Source organism: Cherax quadricarinatus, chromosome 43 (genome assembly GCF_038502225.1).
Source record: "Cherax quadricarinatus isolate ZL_2023a chromosome 43, ASM3850222v1, whole genome shotgun sequence".
NCBI classification, from domain to species: Eukaryota; Metazoa; Arthropoda; class Malacostraca; order Decapoda; family Parastacidae; genus Cherax; species Cherax quadricarinatus.
In genome coordinates, this window is record NC_091334.1 from 32,672,260 (window position 1) to 32,685,148 (window position 12,889).

Below are 12,889 nucleotides of genomic sequence, written 5' to 3' on the forward strand. Positions count from 1 at the left end.
TTGAAAAAAAACAGGCTTGACTCAGCTGCCTTACAGCTATAAGGGTGATCTGCCCTTATGACATTTAGGGCTGAGTCCCCATCAGTTCAATATAATTAGGTATCCCAGAGTAACTGTTACTTATATACAGCAATGTGTGTTGGGTCCCATAGTCCCATAACAATTTCTGTCTGAAAAGTGCAACATTCGTAGTAACAGAGTGAATCTGTTGCAGGGAAGGTGGTCACGGAAAACTGGAGTACTGATGAAGTGGTCTGTGGACCAGTGATTACGTATATTGTTCTTATAGATATGTGGCATAAACATGACTGGCAAAGAATAAATACATTTCAGCCACTGTTGTGTCCTTCCACCAGAGCAGCTGTGACGATTCTCCAACCTCTTTTGTGTTGTCCATGACATATCGGTAATAATCGTTTGTCTGGGTCACTATCAAGTTCATTATAGGCTCGTCAAAGTACAACTGGAAATAGTCTAACTCTGTAGATTCATTCGTTATAGGATATTCTGGCTGGATACCACTTCCACTCGCATCAAAATCACAAGGCTGTGGCACAAATATACTTTGTGTCCAGTTCCACTCGCAATTACATGGTGCAGGGTGGACCTGTGGCATGGGGTGAGGGGGAGCAAGAGCAGGAGGAGGGACAGGAGTGGAGGCAGCACATGGTAGAAGGGATGCCGGGCAGTCCTTTGTCTGTCCACCCACTGTGCCATGTGGTCCAGGCACCATGCCACCCACCACTACTTCCTCCATTCCCGCATACTTGCCTTCATGATCACTTTCACTACCAGTGGCCGGGGTTTTGGATCGTGACCTGCCACGACCCTTGGGATTGCATATGGCACACTGCCTGAACATAGATAATGACGCCTAAAAGTACACTTCACTGGTGAATATTGAACTTCACTATTACTAGACGAATCCTCGAATGGCATAAAATCAATCTCATCGTCACTTACGTCACTTTCACTAAAACACCGGGAAAAGATAGTTTCCTCTTGCAAAGTTGCCTGTGTGTAACACTCGCCATTCCAGAGGTGCTTGACCCAGGCTCTTGTGTGGCCACACTGGCCACCCGAGAAGTGCTTGGCCTAGGGTCTGCTGTGGCCACACTGGCTACCCCAGAGGTGCTTGGCCCTAGGACAGGTGTCGCTACCCCAGAGGTGATGGGCTGAGGGTCATCTGGGTTATCGTCGACATTTTCACAAATTCGTTGAATATTACTGGTCCCATTGGTGTCAAATCCACTAACCTCATGATCTATATCACTTTCCTCGAATAGTAGTGTTAATACGACGAGGCATGAGTGAATCACGAGGATGTGCCGTGATGTTGACCCAAGATGGAGCTGAATGTAACTGGTCCTACCATGTAGTACCCAGGCGTCCCAGATTTTTTGTATACCACGCACACTGAGTGTGCACACCCATTCTCTCATGTCTAGGAGACTCAGGCCTATCACGCCAATTTTGAATGAATGAAAAATAAAACATATATACGTTTGGGGCGCTACGCGAGAGAACGTATATATACGTTTGGACCGTTTAAGGGTTAAACTGCCAGTGCTTCGAATATTTTGATTTTTTTTTAAATTAAAGAGAGCAGTTTTCTGTGTAATAAAACCAAAAACAAAAATTTTTTTTAGGATCAGTACTTACCGAGATATAAGACCGTGAATTTGGCACTGGATGCTCACCTGACGGCAGCATCGAGTCCTTCCACTTGCAGAGGTGTTGCTGATATACCTTTTTTTCTCATTTTTATTTTAACTTGTATAATTTATAAAGTTGAAAGTGAACATAGATAAAAGTAAGATGATGAGGGTATCAAATGATTTGGATAAAGAAAAATTGGATATCACATTGGAGAGAGGGAGTATGGAAGAAGGGAATGTTTTCAGATACAGTGGACCCCCGCCTAACGATGAGCTCCTAACTCGACCAATTATGTAAGTGTATTTTTGTAAGTGCTTTTGTAGGTGTTTTTTTGGGGGTCTGAAACGGACTAATCTAATTCACAATATTCCTTATGGGAACAAATTCGGTCTATAACGGCACCCGAACAGAGTTCTGGATTGAAATATCGTTAGGCGGGGGTCCACTGTATTTGGGAGCTGACGTGTCAGCGAATGGGTTTCTGAAGGATGAGGTTAACCATAGAATTGATGAAGGAAAAAAGGTAAGTGGTGCGTTGAGGTATATATGGAGACAAAAAATGTTATCTATGGAGGCAAAGAAGGGAATGTATGAAAGTATAGTGGTACCAATACTCTTACATGGGCGTGAAGCTTGGGTTGTAAATGCTGCAGCGAGGAGGCGGCTGGAGACAGTGGAGATGCCCTGTCTAAGGGCAATGTGTGGTGCAAATATTATGCAAAGAATTCAGAGTGTGGAAATTAGCAGGTGTTGAGTTACTAAAAGTATTAGTCAGAGGGCTGAAGAGGGGTTGTTGAGGTGGTTTGGTCACTTAGAGAGAATGGATCAAAGTAGAATGACTTGGAGAGCGTATAAATCTGTAGGGAAAGGAAGGAGTAGGGGTCATACTCGAAAAGGTTGGAGGGAGGGGGTAAAGGAGGTTTTGTGGGCAAGGGGCATGGACTTCCAGCAAGTGTGTGTGAGCATGTTAGATAGGAGTAAATTGAGACAAATGGTTTTGGGGACTTGACAAGCTGCTGGAGTGTGAGCAGGGTAATATTTAGTGAAGGGATTCAGAAAAATCAGTTATTATAGATTTAACTGGACTTGAGTCCTGGAAATGGGAAGTACAATGCCTGCACTTTAAAGGAGGGGTCTGGGATATTGACAGTTTGGAGAGACTTCTAAACTGTCATCTGAGTGCCTCTGCAAAGACAGTGATTATGTGTGAGTGAGGTGAAAGTGTTGATGATGAAAGTATTTTCTTTTTGTGGATTTTCTTTCTTTTTGGGTCACCCCGCCTCTGTGGGAGATGGCCGAATTGTTGAAAAAAAAAAATTGTAATTTATAGTAGTTCTTGTGATTTCATAGCCAATCTTTGTTCTGACACTAATGTTAGGTACTGAAATAGTACTCAAATACAATGTAGTCACAAACACAATGACAGGTGAACATTTTCACCTGCCCTGGTCATTTACTATTATCTAGAAATACAGTGGACCCCCGGTATTCGATGGCATTGGTATTCGATAAATCCGGTATTCGATGCATTATATCGCAAAAAATTTTCCTCGGTATTCGATTGAAAACCCGGTATTCGATACGATTCGTACGAGACCTGTCCACATGTGGCCTGAACTGCCCCTTGTGTGCCAGTGTTTACAAGCCAGCCAGTGTGCGCGTATCTAAGGATACATTCGGTACATTCCATATTATCCATATTATCACTTGTGTTTGGTGCTTGTTTCTGCAAAATAAGTCACCATGGGCCCCAAGAAAGCTTCTAGTGCCAACCCTGTGGTAAAAAGGGTGAGAATTAGTATGGAAATTAAGAAAGATTTTGAAGGGTTTGGGGCTAACCCTGAGAAGCTTATGCCAGTTGTGGAATACATTGTGCCTCCTTCAAAAATTAAGGAAATGTGTGCACACTAGGTTGAAGTGCAAACCTTTATGGATGAAAATCACCCTAACACAGCTATTACAATGACAATGTTGTGGCCCATTTTAGACAAATCGTAAAGGAATGGGAGGTACAGAGCTCTATGGACAGATTTGTTGTGCGACAGAGGTCCAGTGACTCTCAAGCTGGTCCTAGTGGCATTAAAAGAAGGGAAGTAACCCTGGAAAAGGACTTGCTACCTCAAGTCCTAATAGAAGGGGATTCCCCCTCTAAACACTAACACCTCTCCCCTCCTCCCATCCCATCAATCATCACCAGATCTTCATTAAAGGTAAGTGTCAATTATTTTATTGTTATTGTAATTATTCTATTGCATTAAACTTAATATTTTATGTAGTAAAATTTTTTTTTTCATACTTTTGGGTGTCTTGCATGGATTAATTTGATTTTCATTATTTCTTATGAGGAAAATTGATTCGGTTTTCGATATTATCGGTATTCGATGAGCTCTCAGGAACGGATTAATATCGAATACCGGGGGTCCACTGTACAGTGGACCCCAGCTTACGGTATTAATTCATTCCAGAAGGCTGTTCTGGTGCCATTACCGAACGAATTTACTCCCATAAGGAATATTGTAAATTAGATTAGTCTGTTTCAAACCCCCAAAAATACACTTACAAAAGCACTTAAAAAATACACTTGCATAATTGTTCGAGTTGGGAGCTGTTCGTAAGTTGGGGGTCCACTGTATATAGAAAGTATATATAGGCCCGGAGTATATATGAAACTCCTAGAAGCATGGTGTTAAGATGAGTGTCACTAAACTGCTGGCAGTGCAGCATTGGGGTGACACTTGATGAATGTGCTCTGCTCCAGGGAACCTTGGCTTTGTTTTCACTGTTACACACAAACATGTATGTCTGTCTGTCTGCCTAGCTCTGCTTATCTGTCTTTGTCTACCTGTGTGTGTGTCTGTCTTTTCATCTGGTTGTATATGTCTCAGAGAACAGCTCATAAACCAATATGTATTACACACGATGCAGAGTCACGTATGATTCCTGATCATGTGAAAATGTGTATTATTTGCCAGTCATGCTTATTATGCCTTATATCTACAAGCACTGTATAGCACTTTGCTTGGAATTTTTGGGTTATCCTAGGTAATTTACACTATGTATAATAAATGTACTTATGTGTACCTGTGAGAGAGATATAGATAGACAGATACAGAGAGAGAGCGAGCCTCAGTCGGTTGGTCGGGCAGGCGGCCGGCCAGCCACCCAGCCAGCTACCCAACCGGTTAGCTTGCCAAATATGTATTACACGTGTTCCAGAATCATTTCTTTACTTAGGGCATAGGTTATAGGACATTCTGGCAGGGTGACACTACCAGTGGTATCAGAAATGAAAGGATGTTGCACAAATGTTGCACATGGGTTATCAAGGTTTATGATATTTCCTCGACCACTTATGGCCACATTCATCTCAAAGCCACAAACTCTGGGTCAACATCACTTTCCTCTTAAAAGGGAAGTGTTAATATGACATGACATCAGTGAATCCCTGGTGTTTGCCATGCTGTTCGCTCTAGCTGGCGCTCAATTCAACTGGTGCTCCCACAAGGTACTAAGTGGTCCCAGATTTTTTTAATACTGCACACACTGAGTGTTAAGACCCATTCTATGCTGACCAGGCTTCTCAGGCCAATCATGCCAAATTTGAAGGCAGGAAAAATAAAACATAGATATACGTTTGGAGTGCTAGTGGTACAAACATAGATCTACGTTTGGACAGTTTAAGGGTTAAAAACTAAAGATTCACCTCTGTGGATTGCTAAGATGGATTTAGATGCAGTAATGGCTGGTGTTAGTACAAGATATATTCTGGTTCAAGCTACGGCTGCTTCAGATACAAAGTCATCTTTGTGATCGGGTTTGTGAAATGGAAAATGTATGTAAACTAGTCCTTATTGTTTTAATGTAAATATTTCAGCTTGAGACTGCACAGGACTCCCTGAACAAGTTTACAGGAGAAAGTAAAGATGGTGATGACACTGTATTCATTCCATCCAGCGGTGGTGGCGGCAGCAGCAGCGGCACCGAGCTAGAAGCTGCTCTAGCCTCGCTACACTTGAGGGACCTGCGGTGTCAACAACTCTCACTGGAGATCACTAAGGTACTTCTTGTCCGTCTCGTAATTTTATTTTTTTTAAATGTCGTTCAGTTTACTGTTGACCCAACCTGGCTGTGATGGATCTGTGAACCAGTGAGCAGCCAGCAGGAACAGCTTTGTTGATCAGGCAAGCACCAGACAAGCCTGGCCCAGAGTTGGACTGGTATATCAGTAATAAGATGGAATGGCCAATGCAGTTGATACTTTTATTAAAGGCAACATTTAGCTCGCATATTAGAGATAGTAAGTCAGTGACTTGATAAAACTTCTCAGCTGACACATATGTTTCATTAATAAATATGTCAGCAGCATTTAAACCTTTCACTGTCAATAATCCTCAGATTGAATTCCTTTTGTCACTAAAAAAAATTACTGTAATTTTATCTTCTATAATGGGGTAGAATTCTGAAAGTAAGGCAGGACAGGTGTCAGCTTAGCAACGGTTAGAGGGTTTTGTGTGCTAAGGGCTTGGACTTCAGCAAGCATGTGTGTGTGTGTGTGAGATAGGAGTGAATGGAGACAAATGGGTTTTAGGACTTGACGTGCTGTTGGAGTGTGAGAAAGATTACATTTATGACGGGATTCAGGGAAACCAGCAGGCTGGACTAAAGTCCTGGTGATGGGAAGTACAGTGTCTTCACTCTGAAGGAGGGCTGTTGATGTTGCAGTTTTATAACTGTAGTGTAAGCACGCCTCTGGCAAGACAGTGATGGAGTGAATGATGAAAGTTTTTTCTCAGGCCACCCTGTCTTGGTGGGAAACGGCCGACGTGACAATAAAATAAAATACTAGGACCATCAGTGAAATATTAGCTGTTCAGTCTTACTGATGGAATTATGCAGATGTCAAGTTGAAGGTTGTGGAGCACTTCACACAACAATGATTTCTCTCACTTTGAGGACTGTTTTAGGCCAGTTCCATTGTTCAAACCATGTTGGTAATTTCATCAATTTTACACTATTTTTGAAAATTCCAATTTAAAGACAACCCTAAAAAGTGTAGGCAGTGCTGCCACTGAAGCAACGTTCCTCTGTTCGTTAATCGCCTCCCCCAAGTCTCTCCTCTTTGATATATACTTGCTCTTTATTTTGAATCCGTTGTAACACAAAAATTTTTGACCTAAGTCCCCCATTTCTTGGCTAATAAACTAAAACAAGGAATACTCACTGCTCTTTTTGTTCTCCACCCATTTCCCAGAAAAATTGTCAAAAATTGAACATTTTTGCCACTTTCAGGCCTATTTTAGACCATTTCCACTCTGAAACTGACTAAAATCTCCTCAGTGTCACTAGTATGTCTGCTGATCTGTCTAATGACACCATGAAACAACCAATGAAATCATTAAAAAAAATTAGAAAATACCTCATGGTCGCCATTTTAACCAAAATGCAAGGTCAGAGGTTAGCTATTATCATAAAATACATGAAGTAGGATTTTTTTTTTTTTTTTTACTTCTCGCAACCCTCGCACAAACCTATTCTCTCATCTGTATGCCAAAATTTTGCACTCGCAGGAAATTTAGAGGGAGCTGTGAGTTGTGTAGATCCTGGCCAGCATCACTGTTCCCACTGATATATTTGACTCTCAGTGAATGTGTCGAGTATCATTTACTCCTCTTAGTCATCTAGAGCTCAAGAATTAAAATCTGCATCTTTTCTTATTGTAATTTTTTTCCTTTTCATTGGGCAGCTTCTTGAGGAGAGAGATGCACTTCAGCTCAAGTTAAGTGCTTCTCTGAGACAAACACAAGAACTGAGCCGAGAGCTAAGTCTCAGCCACCAGTTACCTGCCTCAGTCTCCCCTGAACCATCCCTTGACCAAAAGTAAGTTTTCACACCACTTGCTTTTTTTTTTTTATTGACCTCTCTGTAGCTTTACTGAATTTTGCTGTTTTTTTTTTTTTATATATAATAATCTCAAATTTTTTTCAATATACTGGGTGTCTCCCACTGAGGCAGGGTGACCCAAAAAACAAGAAACATTTTCAGAAAGTATTTCTTTATACAGACAGTAATTTTTATGGGAGAGGGGGTTACTAGCCCCTTGCTCCCGGCATTTTAATCACCTCTTATGACACACAACTTACGGAGGTAGGATTCTTCTCCACTTCCCCATGGAGTTTTCAATTTTTGTGAAGCATTATATGATTCTCATGGGTTAAGTGAATTTTTTGTGAATATTATCTCCTTTGAAGAGTTTCGAGAGTTTATCTACTCTCTGAGCCCGGCCATGAGCCAGGCTCTATTTATATTTGAAAATAATTAATGCACCTTACTAAGAATGAGAAGGGATATATTATAGAGAAGGTACAGTTGTCTGACAACTGTGAGTAACAAAGTTGTAATGTTATCTTGGGCCAGCAGTCACTGGCAGCAAGAGCCTGGTTGACCAGGTAAGGAAGTCTGGCGCTGAGAGCAGGCTACAAGGCTACAACAACCCTCCGACACTGTCATAGTCAGCTTGCTACAATGTAACCTGAAATATTCATGAACTAGAACAGTATTTACATCATAGTTATGGTTGAGAGAAGATGAGTGTGCTGAAGGTATCCTGCATATAGACAAGAAAATAATGGAAATGATTCTATATTTCAACACTGAACTGGAGTCCTCATCAGCAGTATGCACTGGAGGCAAGAGGGCATTTTTTTTTTTTCTTTGAACATACCAGCTGCTTCCCACTAAGGCAAGGTGACCTGAAAGAGGGAAACTAAAGTTTTTCTTCTTTTTACATTTAGTAATTTATGCAGGAGAAGGGTTTACTAGCCCCTTTTTTTTTTTTTTATACACAAATCGATGTTACAAACTCAGAGCTGTTATCCTACCTCAGTTCATTTCAAAGCTCAGCCTTATCTAAGGTATACTATCACCCCCCAGGATGTGACCCACACCAATCGACTAACCCAGGCATCTTACTGCTAGGTGAACAAGGACAGAAAATGTAAGGAGATATGACCATTGTTTTCACCTGTATCTGGGACTGAGCCACAAACACTTGGTGTGTGAGCTGAGTGTCCTACCAACCAAGCTATGGGAAACCTTATATGGTAGTCTCCCAGGTATCTGTGAGTGATATATTCCAAGACCTACCATGGATACCTGAAACTGTGGATAGTAACTAACCCTATATACGAGTTGTATTTCATTCACATACCTACGATAGTTTAATTGATAAATTAAATGCACAAGAAGTGGAAAATTAGCATTGTTTCACTGATGGGAGGCACTTCACGGCTTCTCTTATGTTTTGAAGAATTGTCACCATCATTACTTTTGTGCTTTGGGGCCATTATTAAGCAAAATTAAAGGTTATTTTAGGGTCACAGTAAACCATGGATAACTGAAACTGTAGAAACCAAATCTGTGGATACAGGGGTTCTACTTTACAGGAGTACCTTGCTTTAAGGTGCTTCACTGTAGAGTTTCCCATATACAGCACTTTTTCAATTGTGTATTATGTTTATTATTATTAGTGCTTGGCTTGCTCTTAAGATGGTTTTCGGTGGTGACACGCACATCAGCTAACTGAGCCGAATCAAACATTGTGTTTTAGGCTTAGCTCTATTGCCCACTTAATAAATGATTGTGTTCTTTGGAACCTAACCCACTGTATAAGTGAATCGTAAAGGCTCGACTAGTCATGTGAGAAGCTAAGTGCAACGGTACAGCTGAGATATACAAGATACGATCTAGCAGTATCAAAATCAAAGGCATCAAGATCTCCAATCTCTACTCCCTTGATAATCAAAATTTGTCTTATCCTCATTTAGTTTCAATTTTCTGTGTCATCTAAGTGCCAGTATCCAGTTACAGAGAACTAAAACAGAACTTTATATCTTCTGCATACAAAACCTGGATGTAAACTTGTATATAATCAGATAATAATCATCTCTGAGTATCCAACATTAAAGTTAAACCACTAACATAAAAAGTAAACAATACTGGTCCAAGAATGAGACACTTGTGCAACATATGGGAATCTTTATTGAGAAAATGTTTTGCCACACAGTGACTTCATCAGTCCAATACAAAGAAGAATGGTGTAAGGGGAGGAGTTTGAGATAATCAGTCCCTCAGCCTGGAGTCAATAATCAGTCCCTCAGTCTGGAGTTACTTTCCTCTTTCTCAGACGAAATCTAACTACCTTTCATTCCTCACGTACTATACAACCCTTATGGGTTAATTGCTTCCCTATGAATATATTGTTAATTTCCTTTCATCCCTAGACACTGTTTGACCTCTGAGAGTTGAATGTTTTAACATAACAGTAACAAGACAGGGTACGTACTGTTGAAATGTGACCTAGGTAACTTGTATGAAGGGTTCCAGGGAAACTGGTTACCCAGACTTGAGTCCCAAAGAGAATAAAAAGTCACAATACAACGGCTGGAACAATACACAAGTAACCTGGCACTTAGCAGAGTGTGGGTTATTTGTGGTATTTGTGAATCTGTAAAGTAAGAAGTACAGTGCCTGCACTCTGAAGGAGTACATACATAGAATATTGCACTCCTGGCAGTGGAAAGTACAGTGGCTGCACTCTGAAGGAGGACTGGGAATGTTGTAGTTCAGAGAGTAATATAAATTGTGATAGTACTGTAGTGCACTTGTCAAGTCAGTGATTAATGGAATAGTGGTGAGTGTGTTTACTGGTAGGGTCCTCTGCCTTGCATAACCAGTGAGGTTAAAAACAAAAAAATGAGCAAGGGGCTAGTAACCCCTTCTGTATACATTACTAAAAGTAAAAAGAAGTGGTTTTCTTTTTCGGGTGACCCTGTCTCAGTGGGAGACAGCCGGTGTGTTATAAATAATAATAATGCTGGTTGGTCCCTGATTCATTTGTTACATTGCAGGTTAGCTGAGCTTCGAGAATTGAACGACACACTGGAACAGAAAGCTCTGTCACACTTGCAGAGTGCAGTGTCTAGTAGCATGGGTCGGAGAATAACTATCAGTGGTCTACCACCTCCCCCTATGTTCACCCCTCACACTGCTCCACCTACCCCTACTGCTACCAGACATGCCGATTACACACTTAGTAAGTTACCTTCCACCTAGTCTACTTGTGACTTTCTAGAAGCAATAGCCTGCTTGACCTTTCAGTCAGTAATGTGTGCTCAACCCAATTAATGACTAAAATATGCCATACAACCACTCACAGCCTTATCTTCTCTAACTGTATGTATTTCTGGTCTTTCCACTGTCAGACTAGTGATATACTGGCTCCCTTACCTTTGTGTGTTAGTGTGTCACTAGTTAATGGTCAAAATCAAACCAAAACATTGTCATAAGCTTCTTTCTCCTAAGTGTGGGTTATTTATGTCTATATTTCTGTTTACTTAACTTAGAAATGTAACTAGTAAGTAAGAAATATAACTAGTTTGTAAGTTAAGTAAACTAGTTATATTTCTAACTTTCAATCACTCTTTCCTGAGTTATCATCCCAGGACTACAGAATGCCACGTCTCTCTCCCCTGCACCCACTACCAACATCTCAGTCTCTCTCCCCTGCACCACTACCAACATCTCAGTCTCTCTCCCCTGCACCACTACCAACATCTCAGTCCCAGAAATTCAAGCCACTCATCAGTGCCTAAGATAACATAAAAGCTGACAACCATGTCCCCAGACTTGAATGGAGAAACCTCAGCTTCTACACCACACTTTAATAATAATAATAATAATAATCTTTATTTCTACACGTACAAGATATACAGACCATAACTGACATCAATGACATACTATTGTATAGAAAGCCTCACATTATACAGAGCATTTCCTGCAAATTAGATCAATTTTGTCCCAGGATGCAACCCTCACCAGTTGACTAACACCCAGGTACCCATTTTATTGAAGGGTAAACAGGGACAACAGGTGTCTTATAGAAACACATCCTAATGTTTTCCTGCTGTACCAGGGATTGACCCCTGGACCACAATATGTGAGCTCAGTGCGGTAGCAATCAAGCTACCGTATACCCCAAGGAACCACAGGAGGGCCCTTTGTTTTCAGCTCCATTTTGTTGTCCTTCTTTTTTGGCAGTTTTCAGTTGAGCTGTTGTTCATTTTGTTCATTGCTTTTTCTGCTTTTCCACTATTTTTGTTTTTTTGTGCAATACTTGCATAAGGGAAGGGTGATTGGTGCTGTATTTTAAGGTAAGTATTGTATGTACCTAGTGTATTTATTTTAGTTTTGTATTTTTTTTTATCCCTAGCAGTATTGAGCACTTTCCTGAAAGTTTTTTTACAACTGAATTTTAAACAAGTTAACGCATTTGGACTATAAAAAAACGTTCAAACACCAGGTCAATTTTTCCTGATCAAAATTGTTGGGACTCCGGTTTGTTTGAGGTCCAATACGTTCCAGCATTGGGGTTCCACTGGACTTGCTTTCTTTAAAAGTCACATCAACAAGAAGGATGTCCCCTCATACCTATACCACTTACCCACAGAAGACTTCATAAGATTCAAGAATTGATTACGAACCATGAATTCACAATAAGTTTTCAGATCAACACTGCACTGCTTGCTGATACATAGTACAACATCTGTATCCACTGATTCGGTATCCGCTGTTTCTGTTATCCAAGGTTTACTGTGGCCCAAAAATACCTCCTAATTTTGCATAATAATGGCCCAAAAGTGCAAAAGTAGAGAAGCTGGCAGGTCTTCAAAGCCTAAGAGAAGCCGTGAAGAGCTTCCCATCAGTGAAAAATTATAATTCTCCAATTATTGTGCATAATTTATCAGTTAAACTTTAGGTATATGTAGGACTTCTATGTAGGGTTTGCTATAATCCATGGTTTTGGTATCCACAGTAGATCCTAGGAATGTATTCCCCACGGATATGGGGATCCTACTGTATACCTCCTTAACTGGAGTACCTCCCTGTCATCATCACCACCACCAGCTACCTCCTGCTGTACTGTCCTCATCTTCCTGAACTGCAGCACCTCCCTGTCATCACCACCACCACCAGCTACCTGCTGCTGTACTGTCCTCATCTTCCTGAACTGCAGCACCTCCCTGTCATCATCACCACCACCAGCTACCTGCTGCTGTACTGTCCTCATCTTCCTGAACTGCAGCACCTCCCTGTCATCATCACCACCACCAGCTACCTGCTGCTGTACTGTCCTCATCTTCCTGAACTGCAGCACCTCCCTGTCATCATCACC

The 12,889-nt window shown here is 41.1% G+C and overlaps 1 protein-coding gene across 1 annotated transcript in view; it reads left to right on the forward strand.

Annotated features, from left to right (window-relative positions):
* LOC128705976 (golgin subfamily B member 1-like) overlaps nucleotides 1-12,889 on the forward strand; it is a 120,442-nt gene that overhangs the window by 78,414 nt on the left and 29,139 nt on the right. The window contains exons 5-7 of the mRNA XM_070093845.1: nucleotides 5,534-5,716; nucleotides 7,403-7,536; nucleotides 10,566-10,750. Of these exons, the coding sequence (XP_069949946.1) occupies nucleotides 5,534-5,716; nucleotides 7,403-7,536; nucleotides 10,566-10,750 (502 nt within the window). The remainder of the gene's footprint in view (nucleotides 1-5,533; nucleotides 5,717-7,402; nucleotides 7,537-10,565; nucleotides 10,751-12,889) is intronic.